Consider the following 26,095-nt stretch of genomic DNA (forward strand, 5'->3'; position numbering starts at 1 on the left):
TACTTAAAAAATAAATTTTATTTCTGAAAAATAAAATAAGTGAATATATTAAGACAATAATCACAAAAATGGTTGGAAAATTAAGACTGGCTTTTATGCCAGTACAAAAATATTCATTCATTGTTTACAAATATTAGATTAAAATTTCTTCTTAGAATACACTATTATGTTGCCAGCAACAGCATTCAAGAGTTGTTGTCCAACAGCCAATATTTCTTCCTTCATAATTCTCTAACCTAGAACAAAAGAACTGTGATCAGAATCTCTTTAAAATGTTTGAGTTTAGTTTACCATATCTAAATCTTTTTGCACTAAGATACTACTTTTCATTTTTAAGATTACTGTTAACAATTTAAGCCAACTACCTGCAGGTCTCAAGTCCATGGCTTCTTTCTGAAATTCTGCCTCCTAGACTGAAATTATTAATGCACTCGTTTACTGTTCTGTCAACAGAAATGATTTCCTTTCAAAATGAACTCTACCTACACATTTTTCAAAATGTATTAAGTTCTGGGACTTAAGTAGGAAACAATTACACAGCATATTTTGAAAAGGAGTATTAACACAAAAATAAATCGTACAAAGTTTCGTCCAATTTCAAGATGTACTGTCTCTTGAAATAACTCCTCTACATAAGGCTTAAGGTTTCACTGTGAACCAGACTGTTAAGTTATTAACAACTTAAGTTTCTGAAAACAGAGGAAGTGTTTGCAAAACCTGCATCAACAGTATTGAAGTATTTCTGTCATGTGAGAGAAAAAAAGCCTATAATTTGTTACTATACATTAATAAAATTTTACCCAGCTCATGAGTATTCTGGATTTTTGAAGTAAACAGAAATAAATACAATAAATAAATTAGGAGTTGGACTTGATGAACCTTATGGGTCCCTTCCAACTTGGGATATTCTATGATTCCACAAAATATGGTCTATTACAGGGTGGGAGTTTTTTTTTGTTTTGTTAACTTCTAAGTTTCATTAACTTCTAAAGTTAACTTTGGCTTTTTTCCACCATTAAAATAGCTTTGCATTCTAAACTTAATTATTTAGCAGTTTATTTATTAAAAAAAGTAAAACAAAAGAAGCCTGAGGTGATCAACCAAACAATCCCTCCAGTATATAATCCATAGCAGCAGCATTTACAGTAGTCAATACTGTGTACTGTATTGATCATCCCAATATTTGGTAACATCACATTATGATTTCTGTTAATCATGCGTACAAAAGCCATTACATTGCATCTATTAAATATTAGCTAGATGCTTATTCTTTAAAGGGAATGCTATAAACAGAGTACACATATCTTCAAGTAGCACATAATAAGCTTATAGCTAATGAATAAAGGGCTATTACACTAACTTCTAGTTATTTTTATACTATGTATTAGATACATCTCATCTTTCCCATTGCTTCCTGCATTATAGAATCATAAATATGCAAACTTTCTTTTTTTGAAAAAAAACAAAACAAAACAAAACATTTTTAAACAGTAAGCTATAAAACACATTGATGCACATACACTGATTGGGACTGAAGTGACACACCCAAGTCTTAGATGACACAGAATCATCCTGTAGTCCTTCAATGTCTTTCACATAAGAAAAAAAACCCTCCATGTCATATCTATGAGGTTGGCTAAGATGAACATTATAGACCTTAAGGACCTAAGTTTACATGTATTGTAGTTATTTTTTTTCCCTCCATCATTACTTAAAACAAACAAAAAGATAAATATAAAAATAGAACTGGATAATTACAATCACTTTGTTCAATTATCTTGGTAAAAGATCCTCTGTTTTGTGCAGAGAACTTGCCTTAGATGTTTTATGTGTAACGGGTGGGTAAGTCAGCTTACCTTAACAAGCAGTGTTTCACTTGCAGCACGAACCATTTCATCTCTCATCTGAAGCTGCTGCTGCAGATTAGTGACATTATCTTGAGCCTCTTCTAACTCTACCTTCACCTGTTGCAACTGTTCGCTCAGATGGTAAGAACCAAATTTCTGGTGTTCTGTTGAAGTCTGTCTTTTTGCTTGGTCTCTCTCATGAGCAAGCTTCGCAAGTTTAAGAAATATGAGAAAACCATTGTAAAAATTAAATATTAACTTAGGAAAACATACACTTAATTTTTTTTGTACTTATCTTGGTATTACTAATAAAATTTTATTTCTCAATTCAGTAAGAAACTTTGGCCACAGAAGATTAATTTGCCATAAGAGTGCTCTGCCATTGTAAATTTAGTCTCATCTTTTTTATCTTTTAAATAAGGTAACTTCAACTTACCAGAGTGCTTTATTTTAACAAGATCTTCACCACAGATTAAAGCAAAGAATAAAACTTGAACTGAAGAAATCTGTGACCTTGCTATTTTATGAATCTCAGAAGGACAAGAGTAAACCAAGAGAGAAATCAACCCTAGTAAGGTAACAAACAGACTTTCTAGTCTGCACTGATATATCCCCTGTATCAGGAAAGTAGTGTATTAAGGAGGAAAAGAAACAGATTACAACCCACCCATACCACCTGGCCCCAGCAAAATACATCCACCCACATCCCTTTCCCTAGATACATCAGGTAATTGAAATTTTAGAACTAGCACAAAGTTTTTGTGGAAGATCAGTCAGTCAGTCAGTCTGCAATAAAAATGTTTTACTAATGGAGAACATTTTTCTTATGTTATGTTTATACATACAACATTTTCAAACACGGAAGCAACCCTATAATACTGAGGATGGAGCTAGAACCTTTGTAATAATTTTATGCAAAATGGTTCTAAAATTTAGTTTTCTATCCACTTAACTAAAATGAAAACCAACTTGAAATTTAATTTCCTTCATCATAAGTCTCTAAAGGAATATAGCTGGAGTAGGTGTATTCACAAAGCTTCGCTTCTTTCTTGGGCCTCATTTTTCCTTTGCAAAAAATAATAAGAGTGATTTCCTGAATGCTAGAAGTTATTCTGAATCTAAGTATGAAACAACTCCCTACTTTAATGCAGAATACAGAAAAGGATCCTTGTAACAGACGTCACCGAGGTTCCTTTTAATTAGAAGCATAAGCATGTTAATATTTTCAAAAGTATGAGGTGTTTTGCACTCCAATGGACAGACTTTTAGAAACAAATTCCCTATGCAAAACTGCTTTTACAAAGCTGATGTCAAAGGGTGATCAATAAGCCTTAAGCTGGTATAGTAAACTCCCTTAATTAGGTGAACTATTGAAAACTACAAGTAGTACAACTTCTACCTTGCCCAAGGAACCCAAGTGAAATGGTTTGTTCCCATCCTCCCAAAATTTCCTATCAGAGAGAATCTCATTAGCATTTTATGTATCCAGCTTACTCCATTGAATTTTTTTTTTTTTTTGACAAATTCCTTTTCTTTCTTTTGATTTTATTTATGCAACCTTCACCTAACTCAGAGTTTTATCTTCTTCAGTGAAAGACAGAATGTATCACAGGAAAGTAAGCTTAAGTGCACTCATATCATCCTCACTGTGAGAAAAGGAAGAATCCAGTAACATACTGTATTTGTTATTTTAGAGCTTAGTCTTTTAATGACATGAAATGGACAGATGAGTTTACTTTTGGACTGATGTCCATCTTAGACAATTAGAAATGAACTCCACAGGCAACTAGGTACTTCCTTGAGGATTCAGATAAACTTAATAGGTACCTTTGGCACCTCTGATGATAAATAAAAATGCAGAAATCATAAAAGGCTTCCAAAGCTCTGTTACCTTCTCCCTGTCCAAATATAACTAGTTGACTGAAAGCAGTTACGACAACTGTATTAGCTGCTGATTCAAAAAACATATCTGTTAATTCTTTTAACAGACTACTTTTTTGTCTGGAAAGGATGCGTCTAGCTAGTAGCTCTACAGGCACTAGGTAGAATCAGTCCTTTCTTCAGAATCAGCCTCAAAGTGTTAGGAGAAGCTGGAAATGTTAGTGACACGTCTGAAGGACAGCAGCAGGCACTGTCCTTTTCTTATCCAGATGTTGACTATCCTATATCATCTCCTTAACAATGTTAATGTGGAAGTGCTGACACTGCTTTTATCTGCAGTTAAAGAACCTTCCTATTCAGCTAAGACACAGCAAACCACCCCCCATCCCCCCCCCACACACACATTGACATCAAACGCCTTCAGTGACTTCACATGACTTCCCAGATGTCTTATTCTAGGAAAAGAAAGAGACAAAATAATCAAAATGGCAGGAGCTGTTTCAGTTCTGATGCATACCTTTATCTGACAAGCATCTTTTAACGAACTTATTTCTGAAAAAAGCTTCTTTATCTCAGATTGCATTTGTAGTTCTAGCTGAGCTTCATGAGCTTTGGCAGCACCCAGTTCTTCTGCCAGACGGTTTGCACGAGATTCCTGAAGGACAGAAAGACATAGTATGAATCATGCCTGTATCTGAAAAACAATGTAAATGCAGCACATTATTTACTCTTGAAAAATTCTAGGTGATAAGTGAATCAGTGTCTCTCTGTTTAATGCAAAGAAGCATGACAAGGTTAGCCATTTCTTCTATTTGTTCATATGGAATCAGTGGAACATAGCCTTAAGCCAAATATAAGGTTATTGAGTAACAGTGGTAGAGTCCTTTAAATGGGGGGTTTTGCTTGTCATTAATTTGGTTACACATTCAAGCAGGAAACTATATAATCTGAAGTATTTCCTAGGAGTAACCCAAACAGGAAATAGATGGTAATTAAGTTGTTTTCTTGTATTTTCTAGACAAACAAAAACAACCACCCACAACCACCTTTTAAGAGAACACTTCCAAAGCTTACATAGGACTGCATAGCTGCAGCACTATATTTCTAGATATTCATAACTGGCAAAGATATAACTACATTTTTGCAAATGAATGCTCTCTCCTAACCTAGAGTGCTCTCTGACTGTACTTTGTTGGGTTTTTTTAATAATGGGTAATAAAAGTGAAGTAGCCATCCTCAACGAACACAAACAGCAACTGGGTACGACCTGTGCACTCAAAAGAGGAAAGACAGGACAGATACCTGTTTTGTGAGTTCTGATGATGTGTAGGTTCCCTGCAGATATTTAATTATGGAAATATACCAGCTATTTCCCACTTCTGCTCCATAAATCAAAGGAAATATCACCTTTTGGTTAATGGTTTGGTTAACTCTACTAAGAAATAAAAAACGCAGTAACTGCATTTTTAAATCTGGGCGTTTCCTTTGTCTGTCATTACCCAATTATCCAGGAGAGATTTTGAAATTTTCTCCTTACGAAGAGCTGCTACTTACTGTGAAATGGCAAGGGAAAACAAAACTCATACATTCCCATGTCAAACAGAACTATAATACGTGTTATAAACTTCAAGCACTAAAGTAAATGCGTCCTTTAAAAAGAAAAAAATATATATATATATTTACAATGATTAGTTACATTAATACTGAACGTATGGAACAAATTTCAATCCTGAATTGAAATGTTAAGTCACCTTCTCTTGGGACAGACAGTTTACTTCTTCTAATTCACACGCGAGTTTGTCTGCTTCTCTTTGGGACTGCGCCAGCATTTGACGAGCCTCCAGCAGCTCTGAGTGAGTGCGCTGCAGCTGTTCTCGTTCTAGCTTCAGTTGCTGACCCAAATCTAATGCTTCCCTGAACTGGTCTCCAATGCAATTCTCCTGGTTTTTCACTGTCTGTAACAGGTAAATAACATCATACCTCAAAGATCAGAAATACCAAACCATTTACATTGATTCTTCTCTTCCTGAGGGGAAAAAGAAAGCAACAACAACAAACAAAAGCCAAACACAAAGCTCCAACATTACTTTTTATTTTTATTGCCTCTAGAATGTTGTAGAGATGTTGCACAATACCTGTGGTCCATCTAAGTTCTGTGTCATATCCCTCAACAGCCAGTGTAGACATTTAAAATAAAGCTTTAACAAAATTTCTTGACAGATAGACATATATATAGAGAGAGACATTGAGAGAGAAACAGATCCATAAGAAGTGTATTTTTAACACATTCACTAATGACTGATTTAATGTCTGAAAAACACGCGTTGGTATAATTCATCAAGTAAAATTTGCTGTCCTCTTTAATGGGAGCATCTTTAAATTGTATGCTCCCATTTGCCATGTAAATATAAACAGAGCAACCTTTCCAGTTCCTATGAGCATGCCAGCTCTCAGTGTTCAAGGCAATTATTTCCACAAAACAAATATCTAAGATAGAAGAAACTTTCATCATATGGCAATTTTTATATCATTTCAAGGGAGAGCAGCTCCATAGCCAGAACGTCACATTACTAAAGATTGTCAATATTTTTATTTCTTCACAAAGCAAATAATTAACACTATGCCATTAAATTCATCTTTTTAAAATCATTAAACTGGCTAGGGAATTAAGATCCTGTAAACACCAGGATATACAATACAATTACACGGGGAGTAGTAATGACACTTGCTTAAAAGACACTGTACAGTTCTTTGTAGACAATTACAATAACGGCATTAAAAATTTGATAATGTATTTTAAATGAATTCTACCCACAAATTTAAGAGGAGAGTTTCATAGGGTTTACAGCCATTTTGTTTATGGAGAAGGCTGTTTAACCTTCACTGTTTCTTAAATGGTCACACAAGCAACAGTACTAAGAATTGTGCAGTGCTCTGTGAGTAACAGTTAGCAAGGGGAAAGACAGGTTGAAATCCAAGAAACATTTTACCTTTTCAAGAGCTTCTAGGCTCTGTTGTTGTCTTTCCATTTTCTTCTTCAGCTGATTTATTTCTTGATTTCTCTGGAGCAGTTCAAAGTCTTTTTCGTGAAGTTCCTCCTTGGAATGCTGGAGTTTGCACTCTAAGCTCTCAATCTGAACAGAAAATTCAATTGCATTAGAAAAGATAGTTTACTAAACCAAGAACTATTTGCGAAACTTTACAAATCCTGCAGTAACACTGAGTTTGTGTTCTTTTTTGATTTGTGATTCATTTTGCCAATATATTTCTATATTAGATGAACAGTTTGGGAATTACATTAAGTAGAAATAAATTTTCATTTTAATACTAGGAACTCTCTAATACAATTGACAAATACAAATCTAATAAAATTGACAAATATAAAATATTTTTGCTGGTACAATATCACACTATCCTTCCTTTCCCTAAAATATAGCATCAGTTACCCTCTTCTGAGTTAAACCTGGCCAGTTTCTGCGTCCCAGGACCAGATACTCTCGTACAATCAACTGCCATTTATTAGGGAAACTGTTTTAAAGCAAGAATTACCTGTTTATTACATTCCTTAACTTCTAACTCTGATTTCTCTAAATTGCACTCTAACTGAATTATTTGTTGTTCCATTTCTCCCTTATGTTCACGAACGGTCATATCCAACTGTGTGATCTAGATATAAAAAAGGAAAAAAGGAAATATTTTATTTTCAGCTACTATGCAAAATTTAAGCAGCAATATTACAAAATATAGCAAAATTAATTAAACCCATCTCTTGTAGTGTAGAAAAAATATTCTCCTAAACAGTCAATGTAAAAAATGAATCTCATTTTAAAGCACACAAAAAATAAACAAAGAGATGAGTGAAAAAATGAGGGAAAAAAGTCTATAACAGACCATTTAGACATCAGACACACAAAATACAATCAAGTTCTCAGTTTAATCTGAATTTAATTAGTAGCTCATCATATGTATCTGTCATTGTAGGAAGTACAAATTTTGCCAGAGCAGAAAATAAAAAAAGATCCTGTTGTTTTGATGAATTCTTAGAGCAGTTCAGAGTACTGTGGCAAAAATATATCAGAAGGTCTGACCTCCTTACAGTCTCAGCTCCTTCTATGTTTTTCCTCACCCCTCCTACCCCTTCAAATATTCTTGGATACACAAGCTGTGAGCCCCTGCAAGAAGTAGTTATTAGAAAACTAAAGGCTAATTTATACTTGACAGAAGGATAGTTTCTCCATAAGGGATACCAAATCCTGAAGTCAAGCCAAAAGACTGAAAACGCTTCAGGTCAGCGACAAAAATTTCTTCACAGTAAAGATGCCGTTTCATATTCAGAGGTTTCTTTATATCTAAAGAAATATACTCCAGTACAAATAAGGAAATGAATCTAAAATCTCAAAGCACACTTCAGTGCAGACTTCTGCTCTCTTTTATCAAACATCAAGATGACAACCCATGTCCTGCACCTTTATTACTATCAGAATTATGGGATGAATTTACAATAACAACAGCCTGTGTATCCTTAGGGAAGGCACAAATCTTTCCAGTTGTCATAAGGCTTCAGTCAGTTTTCAGGTTGACATTGTGGCTAAATTAACAACATAGTCTGGAATGATGTGATAAGGCAATTAAATCTAGCAGTTTTTTTAATACATAATAAGAACAATTGTGAGTAACATACTTAAAGTTATCTGACCTGTGCTGCTCTTTGTTTCAGTTCCCAATTCCTTTCTTTCAATGCTTGGTCCATGTCAAGAAGCTCTTGTTTTTTGTCTTCAATTTCTCCCTTGCAATACCTGAAATCCACATATGTTTAACTGCCTTATGCAGTCATTTACTTAACTTCAAGTATCCAACTTGAAAACAATCACATCTATTACTTAAATCCAAGTATCCCTACAGTGTGACTCAACTAACTTAGTAAAAAAGCAAACCCAAATGGAATAACTGCGCTGTTTCCCTTTTGGAGATACCTATGCAATTACAAGTTTTTAATTGATTACCAAGACGACATTTCATTAACAATGTTAAAAAACATAGAAAAAACATATAGAAAAAAACAGATGTTAATTTAAGGTCAGAGCCTTCTCTTCTCCAAGCTAAACAAGCCCAGTTCCCTCAACCTTTCTTCATAGGAGAGGTGCTCCAGCCCTCTGATCAGTTTCACTATATAAGAAAGTCATTCCCCATAATTAATATCATTTCATGGCTTTGGAATTAAAAAAAAAAACAAACAAACAAACCACAAGCACACTACAAATCACCTGGAGATTACAGACAGCTGTTATGATTTAAGAAGACCATCCAAGCTGCACACTATTCCTAAACAAACATTAACATAACTAAATTTTCATGACAAAAATGATACTAACTTACCTGAGTTCAGCTGTTAGATTCATGATAGCAACCTGCTTCTCCTCCAGAGACAACTGTGCATTCTGTAACGCATCTTGCAATCCCTGAAGCTGCAGTGAAACAACTTTTAATTCTCCACGGGCATTTTGCAATGCAGATTCTAGTTCCACTATTTTCTGTAATGCTTCCCTGTGGCAAGTCTCGCTTTGAAGCAGTTTATCTTCTAAAACAGTCACTATTTAACACACACAAAACAAATCACAAAATGTTTAATCATGAGTCAAGGCTCTTTACACAACATCACTGCCTATTACCACTGGTCGCCTCAATCAGTTTTCGGTATCACTGTTTTCATAGTAAAATCCAGAAAAACAGGGACTTCTGAAGTTAGCTGCCATGAATACGTGGCCATATAATTCTTGACTGTTTGTTTTCTTTTTTTAAAATCAAGATCACAACCTATGATTGATCTGAAATCATGAAATACACAATGTAACAACTTAATACACAGTGCTACAAATAAACAAACAAAACCACACACACAAACAGAATTGTTAGTAGGCCTCCAGTTGAAAAGAATGGTAAAATTAAAAAGGAGAAGGATGGTTAGAAAGCTTGTTATTTCTATTAGCTTTCCCATTATTTTTTTTATTTTTTAACAAGATGAATTTAAGAGATGAATTTTCATGAACAACGTATACCTCTGTTATAATTGTACTTCTTGTTTGATTACCACATTAAGAATCTGTGCTACCAGCATCTGTGGGCAATCTGCTTAGTCATTTCACACAGGGTAAAGGTACATCCCACAATAAACTTTGCAGATATCCCAGGAAAATAAGCCAATGGGATTTTGTTTGTCTTTTAATAGAATTACCAACATAAAAAATGCAAGTATGAAAAATCTGCATAACTATCATAGTAATAATAATAAAACATGTAAAATGGGGAAACATCAAACCTAATACACTGCAAAACAGCACGATTAAAGGAAGCCTGAAGAACAGAACAGCTAAGTTACCCTCACTTGTCTTTTCACTGAGCTCTGACTGTGCTTCCTTCAAAGTGATGTCCAAATGACTTATTTGCATCGCTTTGTCATCTAAGTCTCGTTTTAATCGCACTACTTCTTTTTCCATACCAGTAAGTTCATTCTTATACTCATCCATCTCCAGTGTTTTCTGTCTAAATAAAAGATGCAGCCAGAACAAAATTAACCTTGTAGCAACAAAAGCAACACATCTTTATCGTTGGGCTCTGAAAAGACAAATACTTTCATAAATAGTGAATACTGTGGAATCCAGGGGAATTCTGTTAACAGATGTGCCACAGATATACTATGGATCCTGTCAATTTCATTTGAAGCAGTAAAGTTAAGCAAAGTTGGTTACGGAAAGATCCTATTGAGATATTACTGTTCCCATCAATTATGCAAATAACAGACCTAACAGCATCAAATTTAAAAAAAAGTCAAGAAGGCTTTTTCTGCAATAAAACTAATGCCTTATTTTAAACTTACCAAGCCCTCCATAAATTACAAGCAATTTGGATGAATTAATGAATGAATTAATTTGTATTATGACACCATTTTCAGACTAAATAGGTTGCCGGGACACAAATTAATTCCATCCAAAGACTGTTAAAGAACCTCATGCTGCTGTTAGTTAGAAACTTTCCATCTAACTTCCAGACCATTGCTCAGCCAAACAATGAATGATCTGACTACACAGCTGACTAACACTTCAGGGCACAATCTTTCTTTTTGATATTTAATATTCAGAATATTCCTCTCAGTTATTCAAAACCTACCGGATTATGCTATTAAGTTCATCCACCTTTTGTCTGTTTAAATCTGCTTCCTGGCAAGCTAGGTAGAGTTTCTCCTCTACCTTTCTCAACTCATCTTCTGCATATACTTTCTGTTTCTGAAGTTCTTGTTCTAAAGTAGATACCTATTTAAAATTGCATTAAAAAACAAACAATCAATACTTTTAAAGTTACACAGCATAGAAAAATACATCCTTGTCTCATAATAAACACACACATTGAAACTTTTAATAAAGCAGTCATATCTACAGTCTCAAATTGCATATAGTTTAAGGCTAGGACTTTGCAGTCACATCTGAAAGACAAATGGTTTTGACTAAATGTAACTAGATTTATCTTTTGATACAATACACTTCACTTTCTATACACTTATCCTTCGTTAAAGTCTAGGGCCTAATTTACCAAGCACTTAGCCACAGTATGGCAAGGGGTTTTAATAACACAGAACTTGCTTTAACACAAACCAAACTGTTAATCCTTTATTTTAGATATATCTAAAATAATGAAATTCAAATCATTTATGAACATTCAGATTCTAAAGGTATTACAAAAATGCACATTAAAGAATTAAAACAATTGTTCCTATGCAGACTTCCAGCTGTACTATACCTGTTCTTCAAGCTTAGTTTGATTATCTTCCAGTTCCCCAGTTCTAATAGTTTCTTGCTGCAACATTTGCTGCTGCTGATGCAAAGTTTGTTGCAGGAGAATATTCTGTTCACTTGTGTCCTGAAGATTACGACCTTTTAGTTTTATTTCTTTTTGTAAATAACAAACCTGAAAACACATTTACTTTCCATCAGTATAAAGCATTTTTATTCACACTCAGCTATTCTTTGTTCTTAATCATCACAGATTCATGAAAAATTCAATAAGATTTTGTCTGTGAATTTTGTGCATTAGTTTCAACAGTATGTAACACATCTTATCATTCAGTTGTGCTTTACAAAATAAGCGACCTAGTCATTTTTTAACACCAATCTTTTAATTCCTGCTTTTTAACTGCATTTAAACTGCTAATATTTTAAGAACAAATTCAACAAATTTAACGAAGATTTCTCATTTATAACTTATTGAACTACTTTTCTTTCTGCCACTCTTCTTACTTAATTTCTCAGGAAGTTCCTGTCTTCCACATTAAACTTAGTTCAAATTCTCCCTTTATTTCTTCCTGCTTCTATGACAATAGTCATTCCAATAACAGCCATGTATTTTGAGTGTCTAGCTTCACCACGTGTTGAAAAGTCTGATTTCTCAGTGATGAAAGCCAGGAATTATCTAAAAAGTCATGCTCTTCCAACAGCGTGTAGGAGGAGAAGTGAAACACTAGCTGCTCATGCCAAAGTGGAGGCAGTGACTCTGCCAGTTATGTGTGCAAGTATTCATCACAGAAGTCTCACCTGCCACCCTTCCGTAACACGCAGTAGTCAGTCCCTCCATGCACAGTGTAAGAGCAACAAGTTTTAGGACATAGAAAGGAACAGTACATATCACAGGCTTGTGCATAATACAGAGCACAGATTTCCACTCAGTTATTCTTATAAACTCCATGTGACTAACGCCTGTCTCTTGTTAAGTAGGGCAGTATTGTCTTGGGGGGAGGAAGGGACAAAAGGGAGATGAAACTACAGACAAAAACCTCACGTGAATGTTTTAACTGATTACGCTCTGACATCTTCCTCATTAAGATACTCACAACACAAATCAATTATGTAAATTTATGTTTATATTGCAATAGCATGCCCCCCATTTTTGAAGACAATGATTTCTTCCATTTAATCTTGATTTTGTTACCTCTTTCAACAAATTCATTCTCTTGGTAGTTCCTGAAGCTTATCCAATGTTTCTTAGTTTTGCTTTTTCGCCTGATCATCACAAAACGTACAGTATTTCCTCCCAGCTTAATTCACAGTCATAACTCACACTACAGGGGTTTTGTTTCACATTTCACAAGATTTCAGGTTAAAGCAATCAGAACACTAGCTTTATGTGTAATACAGAAAAGTTGCCAAAACAAGCTGTTACCTCTTCAGACTTCTTTTTGAGCTGATTTTGAAACATCTCCTTATTTTCTTCTGTCTGACTCAAATACAGTGCAAGTTCTTCCTTACATACATCCAGTGCTGACTCAAGTTGTTTCACCTAGTTGAATGTCACAGGTTACTTTAAATTCACATATTTTTTTATTAACTAGCTAATAGCCTAAAAATGTTTAAGTCGTCTTTGTGCAAAATGTCTGAGAAGCTACATTTTAATACAAAGAATGCAATAACAGGCACAAAAGTAAAAAAGCAGAGAACTCAGATTATAAGCAGAATTGAACATCTATGAAATGTGAAATTAAATTACAATATTTTAGACTGTCAGTAGCCACAATTTACAAATGAACCTATTTAAAATATCAAATCATGACTCCCATACTTTATTACAAATTAAGATTTACATACTGAATTCTATAAATAAAAATAAAAATATCACTTGAGTTGTCAGAAGTCAAAAACAGAATGCATATCTTAATGTATCTCAGAAAGCTACTAAAGCTTTTGTTTGTTTGTTTTCTGAGCTGAGGGACAATGCCCAAGTTCTACCTTGGAAAGGAAAATGGAAAGGAAGAGTTTTATTGCAAAACATACAGTATGGTATCTTATGGTAGCAATATCAACACTGCTAATTTATTTTGGTATTTACAGGTAATATCAGTAATATGGATTTTAATTATGCCCTACAACTATTTTCTAACTGTTATCTGCCCAAGGTTATAAAGAACAAACCACCAGAGATCATTAGGAATAGTAATTCACCATTTTTTAACTATTTGATTTCAGTGCTAAGAAACTTTTCATCAACATGAATTATGTGGACATGCTTATGTACAATGCTTTCAACGCCACTCATTTATTAAAGGATATTGGATTGTATACCTCCTTCCTCACCAAAATGAAGAGCTTTTTGAAAAGAACCAATTACAGATCCTAATTTTAAGTATTTAGAAAGCAACCCAAGTACCAGAAAGATACTCAATAGAAAACTGGCACAAATTCAGAAAGTACATCCTACCAATTAAGTCCACAGTACCTACTCCCAGTGACATCCTGAGAATTTAATATCATATAAAACCTGATGATTAAATCACCACATGATAAAAGTTTAATTACACTACTGTTGCAAGTCCTGCAAGGAAGATACCAAGCCAACACTAATAAGAGGTATAGATGGCTATAAAAAGGTAACTAATGTCATTATTGCATGCCTAGAATGTAGTAACTGGAGTAAAAACCTACATCGCATTCTTTGTTAGAGAACTTTTCCTTTTCTAGAAGTACAAGTACAGATCTCCTTTATTTATAACTGCAGTCATTTCATAAGGCAGTTATGCATTGCATAATCTCTAAGGGCAGGTTGCACCAAAACTGTTAACAAAAAAACATGGAAGAGACGCTGAGAAGACTTCAGGTTTCTGAAGTATCTGTGAGAGACATTTCTGTAAAGTAGCCTAAACAGCCTGTCCACAGAGGGTAACAAAAAAACTCATAATTGCAAAACTTTGAGACTATGAACTGAAAATTACGAAGAGTTTACTAACTTTGATTGTTTGCTCATTTAACTGACTCTCCAGTATCTTCAGTCTCTCATCTTTCTTGAGATCTCGCTTCTTCGTTTCCTGTTTGTACATTTCCCACCCCACCCCCCCAAGAGAAAAAAGTAAATATAGTGGCAATAATAAAATCTTAGCAAGCAAGAATCATACAGGTGAAAAAGTATAACAGTGTACTTTGGCATATAGCTTGTATATTCTATTTGTATGAATGTGGTTCCTAAGGGGTATCCCTTCATATTCAGCAGTAAAATTAGTTATTTAAAGGAGCATGGATTGCCCAGCATAATGTTCTTGTTTGTTGACCTCATCTAGAATAGATACAACAGATCGTGACCCAGATCTCTTTCCTTTGATTAATGGTACAAACCATAAGTATAAATAGAATGGTGAGACAGTAAACAATGAAGAGTTCTGAACAACTTAGAGTAATATGGGGAGTGAAACAGATTAAGTCAATGAGCTTAAAGAAGCATTATGAAACATATACAAGTCATCTTTTCATTTTCTCAATTTTCCCATGCGTCTGTGGATATGCTTTTCATCATTAGTCACTGGACAGATTTGAACTTAAGTCAAAAGCCAGTCTTACCTCTCTGCTCTCCATCAGTAGCCCATCCAATGATTCGATGTGATGCTGTTTATGTATAATATCTTGTTGCAAAACAGATATTGTTGTCACTTGTTCTACAAATTGTTGATGTTTCTTATCTAGCTGTGTCTGAAGCTGCCCATAAGTAATTTATAGTTTACTATTTTAATAAACAGTTTCAGAGAACTTATTCATCTAAGCATATTGTTCAATTCTATTCACCCACCACTAAAAATGAGAAGTAGCCTTCTGCCATTAGCAATATTGCATAGTATCAAAAATATCAAGAAAACCCAAATCCTTAATAGTTAAAAGCAAAAAGAGAAGCAAGACCATGAAGGCAGGTAAAGTATAATTGCTTGTCATCAGCTAAGGCACTAAAACATACATACATCTTCACTAAAAATAAATTCTAGCTGTTACATAAATTTGTTAACAGTTAGAAGTAGCCAAAGCTGTATTTCTAATGGCACAAAACAAGTGAATTATTCTATAAAGAATGAAAAAAATCCTGACAGCTCTCCCTGAACACACACATTCACAGTGTAAATAAGAGTATGCTTAGAAGTTACAATTTTACTTTTTTTTTGTGCTAGGTGTTTGGAGCAAAGAGCCACAGCATTCTTTTTAAGTCTGTGCTTTTCTTCAATTGAGCAGAAAAGAGGATATCCATACCCAAATGGAAGTCATGACATTGTGTAGTGTTAGATGGAAAATGAACTAAAATCCAGAAATGTAGGGAGAAGATAATAAACATTTTTCATTATCTATCTGCACCAGAACTACTAAATAAAAAAAATTATCACATGAAAAAGTTGCCACCTATATCACACATGCATATTAGCATACAAATAATGCCTTACTATTTCTATCTGTTTCTCCATCTCTCTGTGCTCCTCAAGATGAATCAGTTTTGCTTTTTCAAAAGCAGAAGTTAGTTGCTTGTACTCTTCGCTGACAGTTGTTTCCAACTCGCGAATGCGTTTCTTTTTTCCCTAGGAAATGACAACAGTAAGGACTTAATAAAAATCTTTACTTCTGATATTCAGTAGGTATTATTATATAATCAAGTTCCTTAATTTCATTAATAAACAACCTAGAAAATGCTAAGTTATACACAGCATGTTTCCTCTCAAAGAATGTCACGCCTACAATAAAGACACAGAATACCACCCAGTGCTGCCTCTATGCAGACAGGATGCATGCTGAGGCAGACTATCAGAACACAACAGGAAGAAAGAACACCTAACAAAAATAAATGGTATTTTTATATGGATATATGGAATCTTATGGAATACAGGTTTCCATCTGAAAGTTGTTTACTTCACTAACAACCTTAGACCTCCTCCCAAAAATCAAATAAGTTTATATGACAATACCAGCACTGGAAGACACAGTACTCTGAGTTTCAGATTACCTTCTTCACAAATTTCTATTTACAAGACAATTCTATTCACAGGTCTACACATTTTTCTTAAGAATTCACAATTTAAGAACAAGAGAAGAAAATGAAAGTGATTTGTCCAACATTTAGATAACATATTGAATACATCTTTGCTACATCTTAACTTAATAATTTCATAAAGACTCCTTGAGAACTTTAGGAAAAAAAAGAGAATGCTGCCAAACACAGTATACTCTACTTTAGGAGTGGCCTTATTCCACTGAGGAGGAGAAAATAGTAATTTTATTAAATGGAGAATAAAAAACATTAGCGCGAAGGATAGAAAATCTTAAGGTTTTTCTTAGTAGCACGGATGAAATTCTGATCTCACCAGAATAAATGGTAGTGTTACAATTCATTTCACAAGAACTAGATTTTTGTTGTATATGTCATCAAAAGGGAACAGCAAAATGTCAATTCAAAACTTACCATGCTCAAAAGCAAGGAAGAAGTATATTTTATTTGAAACAATACGTATATACGTAATTTTAAACTGTGCTCTCTAAAAATCATGCAGATAGCCTAGCAGATCTCAAAGTCTGTTTTAAATACCTGCAACAATACCATTTCAGTTTCAACTTTGATTTTCATTTATGCCATTTCACACAAATGTAGTTTTTCACTGAATATGTCATACCATGAGTTCCTGTTCCAACTCCGTACTTCGTGCTGCAGCAGCAGAATAAGCAGCAGCCTTTTCTTCCAATTGCTTTTTAAGTGCAGAAAGCTGAGAAGATTTCTTTGCTATCTGGAATTAAGTAAGGCAAAAAAAAAAAAAAGGAAAAAAAAAAAAAGAACCCAAAGAAACAAACATTAAAATATTGTTGGCTAATTCAAGTGTTTTCCTAGACTGTCTTACAAGAGATTCTGTTTTAGCTACTTTTATTCCTTACTAAATTTTAGCCATCATCCATTTATTTTCATATGCTCTAGTAATCTTCATTAATCATTGTAGGATTCGGGACAATTTACCTCAAATTTGTCCAATACATGATTATTTTATCAGTAACATACACTGTAATTATTAACTGCATTTTATAATACATACGGTCATCATTAGGAAACATGACAAATAAAATTATGCTGTAACTAACACATTGTCATCAGAATGTAAATATTAAAACTTTAACTTGTTAAATCAGAGAAGAGCTAGCTGAATTTTCTTTCCTCACATTAATGATGTTCAACTCTGGAAAATGTATTGACACTTAGTGAGAAAAAATACTTGTAACTGTTCTTTGAACATCTGTTTAAGACTCCACATTAATTCAGTCATAAAAACAGAACAAGACCATGCACATTTTCCATTTAACAAAGCAAAACAGAAGTAAAGCCCACTAAGAACATCAAATTAAAAACTAGAGATTTCTGACAACAGATAAATTGAGGCTGCTATCTTCAAGTTTCCCCGCTTTCTCTTAAAGTTATCCCATCTTGAAGTGTTTCTAAATGAGGCAAATTTTAAAATTAGAATGACAATTACATTTTCTCCACAACAATTATCTTAACTCTCTAATGACTGAAGTAAGCGAAGCCTGACACTTTTTCCTTTCTGTTAGAAACTTACCTCTTGCTTTAAGGTATTAGCTTTTAAAGTCTTTGCTGATAGCTCTTCCTGCATGCTTTGAAACTGACTGGTTCTCTGAGCCATGCTGGTCTTCAAAGACAAATTCTCATTATCTAGTTTTGCCAGTTTAAGACGTAATTTTTCCATCTCTTTCTTGAATCTTTGTCTCTCCTTTTCAAATTGTTTGCTGACAAGTTCCAACTGCTGACATTTTCTCCTCTCTCAAAGTAAAAAAAAAATAAATACATATAAGCTTTTTTTTTTTAAAGAACATGTAAACAAGCACTGAAGCAAGTAATGATATACTCCGAAGAGTAGAAATATAATTTAATGATAGAATATTGAACTAACACATAGTATTCAGAATCAAGAACACTTATTTTTTATCTATGATGTAACTACAAGCTGCTTCTCATGGGAAAACAAACAAAAAAAGCAAAGAAGAGTCATTACATATCTGCCCTAACGTCATTTCATTCCACTCTAACAAACTGTAGAGGCAACTGGAGTTCTCTAGCAGCAAGACACAGACATATCAAAGAAAACATGGAGACATTAGCATAGCCTGTGAAAAGAAAACATATGTGGCTCCAATTCAACATAACTTGTACCTTGCATATTGCTGCAGAACATAACTAGCTAAAAGAATATTGTGCTTAGAGAATCTGACAATTTACAGAACTTATAGGTGACAAAGTGCTCCCTCTATTCAACTAAAATAGATCTGTTGACAGAAAGACATAAAAAAAATACACACACAGTAAGAAACGATCTGAACTCCACCGAAAACAAAATCCCTTTTCTGCAGATTAATCAGACAGAACTGTCAGATGTGTTGTTGAGCTTACCTTCTTGAGTTTTGATCAATTTGACAGGTTCTGTTTCCAGGCCACAAAACCCTCTTTTTTCTTGTCTTTCATTATCATTCAATAAATGCTCAACTGTATTACAGGCAGTTAAGTTTGTGTGGGGCTTTCCAGTTTCTGCTTCTTTCGTTGCTAGTTCAACGCTATTATAAATAAGGAGATAACTATTTAGTAACTCTTTGTACAGGCTAGTTCTGGTACCACCTAAATATCTACCCACTCTTGCCATAATTCAGTAACCAGAAAGTTATACCTTAGGTCTGCAGTCAAAGGTTTATTTGATTCACAAGATTCAGAGACAGCTTCTTTGGTGGATGAACTGGATAGCTGACATTTCAAATTATGCCATTTAAACTAAAAGTTAAAGGAAAACCAAAATCAACTTTTTATTGCCTAACAGTATGACTAGTTCACATACTATACTAACATATCATTTTATGAGTCACATGCCAGGATGTAAAAAAACTTTTAACATCCTGGGTTAACTTTTGGTTAACTGTGAAGTTATTCTCTTAAGTGCCTGCAGAGCACTGCAGGCTCATCTCACATTAGGAGAAATTAGAGCCATTAAGGTCCTCAGCCCTTCATCTCTGTACAAGTATAGAAATATGAGCGTTTTTGCCATGAGAATTTAAATACATTGAGATACTATCAGAAATTCTACTTGATGAACTTCTAACATTATGCCTCCTTTCGATTCCAGTGATTTTATTAAATTATCAGAATAGCCTCTGATTTTTCTGTACAATGAAATTTTTTCCAAATAGGGCAATTAAATGACTTCTGAGCATCTTCTAAATAAATGTCCACAGTCACAGCAGCCCAAAACATCATGACTTATTTGAAATTACGACATTCTTTGTCCAACTTCACTTTGGCAATTCCACAATCGTATAGAAAGAATATTTTTTGCTTTCATTACAGCTACTCACATTCATAGTTCAAAAGTAAGGAGAACTGATGCAGTCCACACTCCTAACCTTGCATGTTTCTCTCTAGCCCTGGTTTTTTGTTGTTTTTTTTTTTTTTGTGACATCCACAACCACATTCTGGTTACTGATAAACTTCACTAGTGCAAAATTAATAATCCAGGGTTCATCTTGATAAAACAGAAATTACTTGTGGTCAAGAAAGGCGTGTATTCACTTGTCAAGCAAAGTAAGCTACTAAAATACCTCTCTCCTGCTCTAGTTTCTCCATTGTGGAGGTTGATTCAAACTCTGGCTGTATAACATGGTGTGTCTGCCATCAGAGAAACATCACAATGTTCAACTAAGAACTACAGTATCACATAACTGGACATCCTATTTTGGAACACATACTTTTGTCCAAAGAATCAGGAAGTAGAACAGAGGAACAAAAAATGGAATTTAAAATGCTTGCTAATTAATGAACTCCAAAGCACCTGTTCCTTGTCGTCGACACAAAGATGAAAACTAAGTATTTCAACTGAAATAACATTTTGTTCATGCATCTTGGAAAAAAAAAAAAAAGATATACTCAGATAATTTCTCAACAATGTCACAAGACTTCCACGCAACATCAGTTAAAATTATTTAAGATACAAAACACAATTTAGAATAATGTATCAGTTACTGTACCTCTTCAGATGTACTTAAAGACAACTGGGAAATAATGGTTTGTAGTAAGTTGAGCTCTCGCCTTGAATTCTCCATTTCTTGATGGCATAAGTTCAAGTTGTTATGCTGTTGTGCATTAAGCGCTCTCAGCTCTGCATTTTCACTGACAAGAACATTTTTCTCTTTAAGTAGTCTTTTTTTTTCATTAAGTTCCTTTTCAAGCTCAAGGATCTTCTGATTAGACTGATTCAACAATGACATCATTTCACTGTTCTTTGTCTCTAGAGTCATAATTTCTTCTTTTGCGTTGTGATTCTCTTCCCTTAGTTGCCTAAAAAAAGTGTATCTATTCAACAGGTATAGCTCAAGATAGATAATTAGATGAGGATTTTCATCATTAGAAGTACCAGGGGAACACAAGGTAACAACACTGCTAAGTAGTTTCTTCTCTCTCAAAGTCTAGGATCAGCTCTAAAGGACAGAAAGTTCTCAGTGCTTTTACTCAGCCTTCACTCCTCATAAGGACCACAATATATACGGCCATCAGAAAACAAAATTAGAGAATAAAGTACCCCTCATTCTTAAACAACTTAAAGTTTTAAGCATCATCACAAGGGTAAGGAATAGATTAAGGCTTTAAATGTGCTAAAGCCAAGGAAATTTAATAACAGGATAAAAAAAACCCTATACCTAAAATGACAAAGAATTATGGTCATAGACTAAGGTTATCTAGTATTCCTTATATGCTCTACTACTAGTGATGAGAATGGATAGGACTCTGCCCATTTGCAAGTTGTTCACTTTTTTAGCTATCTGTTGGCTTAACAAACTGAATTATCTTAAATGTCCTGATGAGTGTCAACTCCAGTACAAATCAGCAAGGAAAAAAAAAGTGCAGTCTTGAAAAGAAATGGACAGTGAGCATGAAAGCATGCAACAGCGGGAAAGGATGTTAGATTGGCTAAAAACTAGCAAGATAAACACTGACTGACTGAAGTTGTAGCCAGCATTAAAGCCTGCCCTCAGATCTGAGTGCAGCCTCCCCATTGAAGGCTGACAAAAGTCTTCATTCCAACTAGGGACTGACTGTATGGTGCGCAACACGTAGGTGTTCACACCTGGAGGTTAGAGCAGATGACCTCTTAGGGTACTTTCTCACCAGCACGTACATTAGCAGACTGGATGCAGAAGAACAGATCTACAAGGGGGCAGAGTACCCTCGTTTCCCACAGAAACTGTGTGTGAACAGGGTAAACCATGCTCCTGGGCTATAGAAGTGCTGCTTTTAACTGAGAGCGTGTAGCAGTGTGTGGGATTAGAACTTTAAAGAATTAGTTACAGAAGAGCACTTAAAAATCTGTAGGTTTTTGCCTTTTATTTATTTACTTTTTAACTGCCTAGTGTTAGGATCACTAGAAACAACACAGAGAAACCCTAAAGTGTTCACTGATGCTGGTCCTCCTGATTTGGTTCGAACTACGTGAATAGAGCAGCAGTGTCCCAGTTACAGTTTAACATGAAGTTTCTTCACAAATAACTGTGCAGATTTTTTTAAAAAAGACTTTGTTACCTTAGTTGCTCGTCTTGGATGTCTAGTTGCTTTCTGTAGCTGACACATTTTTCATTCAACTTCTCTCTTTCTTTTTCACAATTAATTATATAGTTTTCTAAACGTGCTCCTTCCGCTTGAACCTTAAAAAGTATTTTTTTCATTATAAAAATAATCTAAACTGTGAAAGCCAACAGGCTTTTTAAAAAATTACTATAAGCACAATGCTGTTTCATTTTTTTGTGTTTTCTGTTTCTTCCTTTACTTTCTCCTGCTAAGCACATACATATTGCTCACTGTTGTGAGAAAAAGGAAAGTGGCAGAAAAGTTTCCTTTTCTTCCCCTATCATTTGAGAGAATGTTATGTCACTTGGGTTTCAAATTGGTAACCTCATTCCACAAGAAGAGAAGTCAAATCAAATCAAAATTTTCTATAAGACACAATGGTCTCAAGCCTGTGCGACGTATCCTCATGTGAAGCAGCAAACATTTTTGACCATTAGAAATTTGGGTATTAATTTTAGCCATTCTCTAGCATATGTTTCTTTGGACAAATTATAATGACGCTTTGATTAAAAAAAGATCATACGCCTGTAAAATGCATGATTCCCAGCTAGAAAGAGACAAGAAACATCACTCTCTGGGATGCATGACCACATTGTGCAAAGAGTTTAAAAACAGGTAAGTGAAGTTATTGGTACAAACAGTTGCCTACCCCATCCCACCTTTCAAGATTTTGCCACCATCAAGAAGACAAAAAAGGTGATCCATAAGTAACAGTTGTTTGCTGCCCAATGTACTGACAGAAGCAAAATCCTCACAGAGTGGCAAAAAAAAAAAACACCCAAAAAAATCTCACCTTTTCAAACCTTCCAGTTATTTTCTCCTTATACTTTTGGAAAACTCTTGTTAGCTCCTCAGCATTCAATAAAGCTTCATTTCTTTGTTGTTCTGCTCTGCAATGCAACATACCAGCTTTAAAAATCAGGATTTCAGTAATTAGGTAACTATTTCCTCCAGTTATAAGAAACAGAACAACAACAACAACAAAAAAACAACTAAATTGGTCTAACAGCTTCAGGTCATTTCCTTTTGCTTCCTAATTAACTAAGCTCCTAGTGTGCCAAATGGCGTGAATTCATTTTATGGCTCATTTTAATGTATTAAAATAAAATTATAATAATACTAAGGACTGAAAAATAAATACTTTTCACACTCTTCAAAAAAGATTCATTATTCAAGTCATTCTCCTAGCCCCCCTTCCCCTCCAGGTAAAAGACCCTGTGAGGGATTGAGACCGTATCCGTGATAAGGAAGCAAAATTCAAAAAGCAGAAGGGAGCTCCTGTAACTGGAATTATGCTAGGTATGATAGGAACAGATCAAAAGATAAATTACTTGGGGGACACTGGAGAGATGACATCAATATGTAAAAGAAACAGACTGGGATGGTATTACAGAAACAAGCATTCAAAAGAAGCAAGCAAAGACTATTTCAGATCATGTATGTATCTTGCTCCTCCTCACCCTTCTTTCTTAGTTTCTTCCACCATTACTAATTTCGGAGGTTGGAAAGGGAAGGAGATGGGGACTGACAAGGGGGAGTTATGAAATACAAGAATTACACATAGATAACATACAGATAGATAACAAAAACAACCTGATCTAGTCTCCCTACCCACGGCAGGAGAGCTGGAACTACATGATCTTTAATGTTACTTCCAACTGAAACCATTCTATGATTCTACAGTTCTCTTATGGAAGTTGTGTTTTTATTACTTTCCCCCAAAAATAAAGCACTTGGTACTGTTGACTAGTTCTGTTCATTACAGCATTATATACCTGAAATACAAAAAGCATATACTGTAGATCCTTGCAAGACAAAGTCAAAAATAATTCAGGAAAAATACTTTATGGACCAACATCTGCTCTCCACTGCAGCACCTCTACTCTGAAGAGAAAATAGAGGCAATAAGCCGGATAGGTAGCTAAATTACATTATAGTGCAAATTATCAACCTGCAATTACTAGCAATTTTCTAGACTTAAAAAAAAAAAAAAAAGCTAACACTGTCATAACAGAAAGATTTCCCCCCCCCCCATATATTTTTTTAAAGTAATGTAAGTAGAGAAGATTTAATTGCATAAAGTACGTACTTGCCAAGAAGAATAAACACTTAAGCATTACTATTTTATATTCAGTTTATTAGGAACACTAAGAACACTTAGTCACCTTTTTCCTTGCTTGTTTTGTTCAATTAACTCAATTTTCAGATCTTCATAGTCCTTTTTGTATCTTTGCAACACGCTTTCTCTTTCCACTACTGTTTTCTGACTTTGCTCTAGTTTATCTTCTGCATCTCTGGCAAGTAAGCAAAGTATGATTTAAAAATAGAAGAATTTTGGTTAAGAATTATTTATCTTCACTTTGGGGTGATGTGTGGAAATTTTTTCTGCGCGTCTGAGATATGATACAGCTCTCAAAACCGGGTTTGGAACACCAACAGTTTCAAGACTTCCAAGCAATACATCTGAGCGGTGTCTAAATCTCACCAGCAGGCATCAGCTGCTATGGATGCCAAGAAGCCAAACAACTGGGTTTGTGGTGTAACATCTAAACACTGAAATCATCATTTTTCTAAAAACAGGTATGACAGGACAACACATATATTAGTGCTGTTTGGGATGTTTAAGGTATTTTACTTGTGTTGTGAGAACTGACTTTTGAAGCATTACTTGAATATTATTAGCACGAAGTTTGAAGATAAACTGACAGCCAGCTGTGTCTCCCTTACACCTTCTGGATATTGTTTACATCAGTTTTATTTGATCATTTGTCTTGATTAATATATTCATAAAGAAAAAAAACTTTTACTCTACATGGTACACAGACATCTGTAAATACGGATGTTTGTTCATTATAGAAGTTGTACAGTCACATAGCACAAAATCAGTCTTGAGTGGATCTCATTATAAGGACATTCATGCTTAAATGTAAATTGTAAACTGGTTTATTTTACCTTTATTATGTACTTCTGCTTCTTGATGTGCGTTCTCCACATAAAAGACATGGTTACAAAATAAACACTTCACTCTTCCTATACATGGGTCCAAAATGAAAGTTTCAAGCCCCAGATTACATGACCCAAGAACCAGTAATTACACAACCTTGAAAAAGAGACTGAACTTGCAAGGAGACCTCATGACTGTTAAGAAGTGTGTTTGTTACCTTAGAATTTTATCTTGTGCTGAAACTTCTGCTTCTAAAGTTACAATTCTTTCTTCTAACTTAGGAATGCTGACTAAATGCATACCTAAAGTTGATTCAAGGTAAGAAATCTGAAAAAGAAACATATTTATGGTTTCATTAACATCTGCATATACATGTTTAGATAAGAGACATGCATGAACACCTACTTACCAGATGACACAGTGCTCTTCAGTTTGCTGCAGAAGATGTCGGTACCCATACAAACAAAATGAACTCCAACTTTCTGTTCATTTAACATCTTGTCAGTTCCCTAGCACTGCTCCCATCTGATATGTTATATTGTAGGGTGACTGCTTTACATGTTGATCTTGTTCACTTTTTCCCAAACGTTTACCTTCTACTTGTTCTGTCCAAGTCAGACAGGCAAATACTGCCCTGATCTACTTAAATGCACTGTGAAAATTAGTCACATGGGCATACAGTACTAACTACATCACTGCAACTAGTTTATTCTTTCACCTCTTTATTAGTAAGCTAAGATTTATGATGTGAGGAGCAGGAAAAGCTTTCTTCGCCCCTTGACACATCACTTTGTATACTATGTGGTCATTCCAACTTATTTGCCTCAGTGGCTTTATAATTCAATTTTGCAACATTAATAGCTAGAATTTATAATTAATATAGTTGATTTGTTCATGAAGAATTTGATTACAAACTCCTCCATTCCAAAATACCACTGAACAGTATTAAATGATACTAGAACTACTGAAAAAATGTAAAGAA

The 26,095-nt window shown here is 34.4% G+C and overlaps 1 protein-coding gene across 5 annotated transcripts in view; it reads right to left on the reverse strand.

Annotated features, from left to right (window-relative positions):
• The window catches only part of CCDC18 (coiled-coil domain containing 18), a 27,841-nt gene continuing 1,746 nt past the window's right edge, over positions 1-26,095 (reverse strand). For 3 of the 5 annotated variants that reach the window (XM_040704587.2, XM_015290636.4, XM_015290635.4), the window contains exons 5-28: positions 25,331-25,440; positions 24,335-24,463; positions 22,963-23,059; positions 22,125-22,246; positions 20,576-20,885; positions 19,228-19,328; positions 18,957-19,117; positions 18,109-18,329; positions 17,179-17,289; positions 15,961-16,092; positions 15,098-15,232; positions 14,494-14,571; positions 12,936-13,052; positions 11,520-11,687; positions 10,893-11,035; positions 10,105-10,268; positions 9,105-9,318; positions 8,425-8,524; positions 7,278-7,394; positions 6,719-6,862; positions 5,480-5,683; positions 4,246-4,383; positions 1,857-2,054; positions 1-236 (exon numbers count right to left, since the gene is read on the reverse strand). In XM_040704587.2, the coding sequence (XP_040560521.1) occupies positions 222-236; positions 1,857-2,054; positions 4,246-4,383; positions 5,480-5,683; positions 6,719-6,862; positions 7,278-7,394; positions 8,425-8,524; positions 9,105-9,318; positions 10,105-10,268; positions 10,893-11,035; positions 11,520-11,687; positions 12,936-13,052; positions 14,494-14,571; positions 15,098-15,232; positions 15,961-16,092; positions 17,179-17,289; positions 18,109-18,329; positions 18,957-19,117; positions 19,228-19,328; positions 20,576-20,885; positions 22,125-22,246; positions 22,963-23,059; positions 24,335-24,463; positions 25,331-25,440 (3,429 nt within the window). In that variant the 3' untranslated portion in view covers positions 1-221. Of the gene's footprint in view, positions 237-1,856; positions 2,055-4,245; positions 4,384-5,479; positions 5,684-6,718; positions 6,863-7,277; positions 7,395-8,424; positions 8,525-9,104; positions 9,319-10,104; positions 10,269-10,892; positions 11,036-11,519; positions 11,688-12,935; positions 13,053-14,493; positions 14,572-15,097; positions 15,233-15,960; positions 16,093-17,178; positions 17,290-18,104; positions 18,330-18,956; positions 19,118-19,227; positions 19,329-19,947; positions 19,968-20,575; positions 20,886-22,124; positions 22,247-22,962; positions 23,060-24,334; positions 24,464-25,330; positions 25,441-26,095 lie in introns of all 5 variants that reach the window. The other 2 variants (NM_001252034.2, XM_040704588.2) reach the window with 2 other exon arrangements.

The sequence above is a fragment of the Gallus gallus genome, chromosome 8, assembly GCF_016699485.2.
Source record: "Gallus gallus isolate bGalGal1 chromosome 8, bGalGal1.mat.broiler.GRCg7b, whole genome shotgun sequence".
NCBI classification, from domain to species: Eukaryota; Metazoa; Chordata; class Aves; order Galliformes; family Phasianidae; genus Gallus; species Gallus gallus.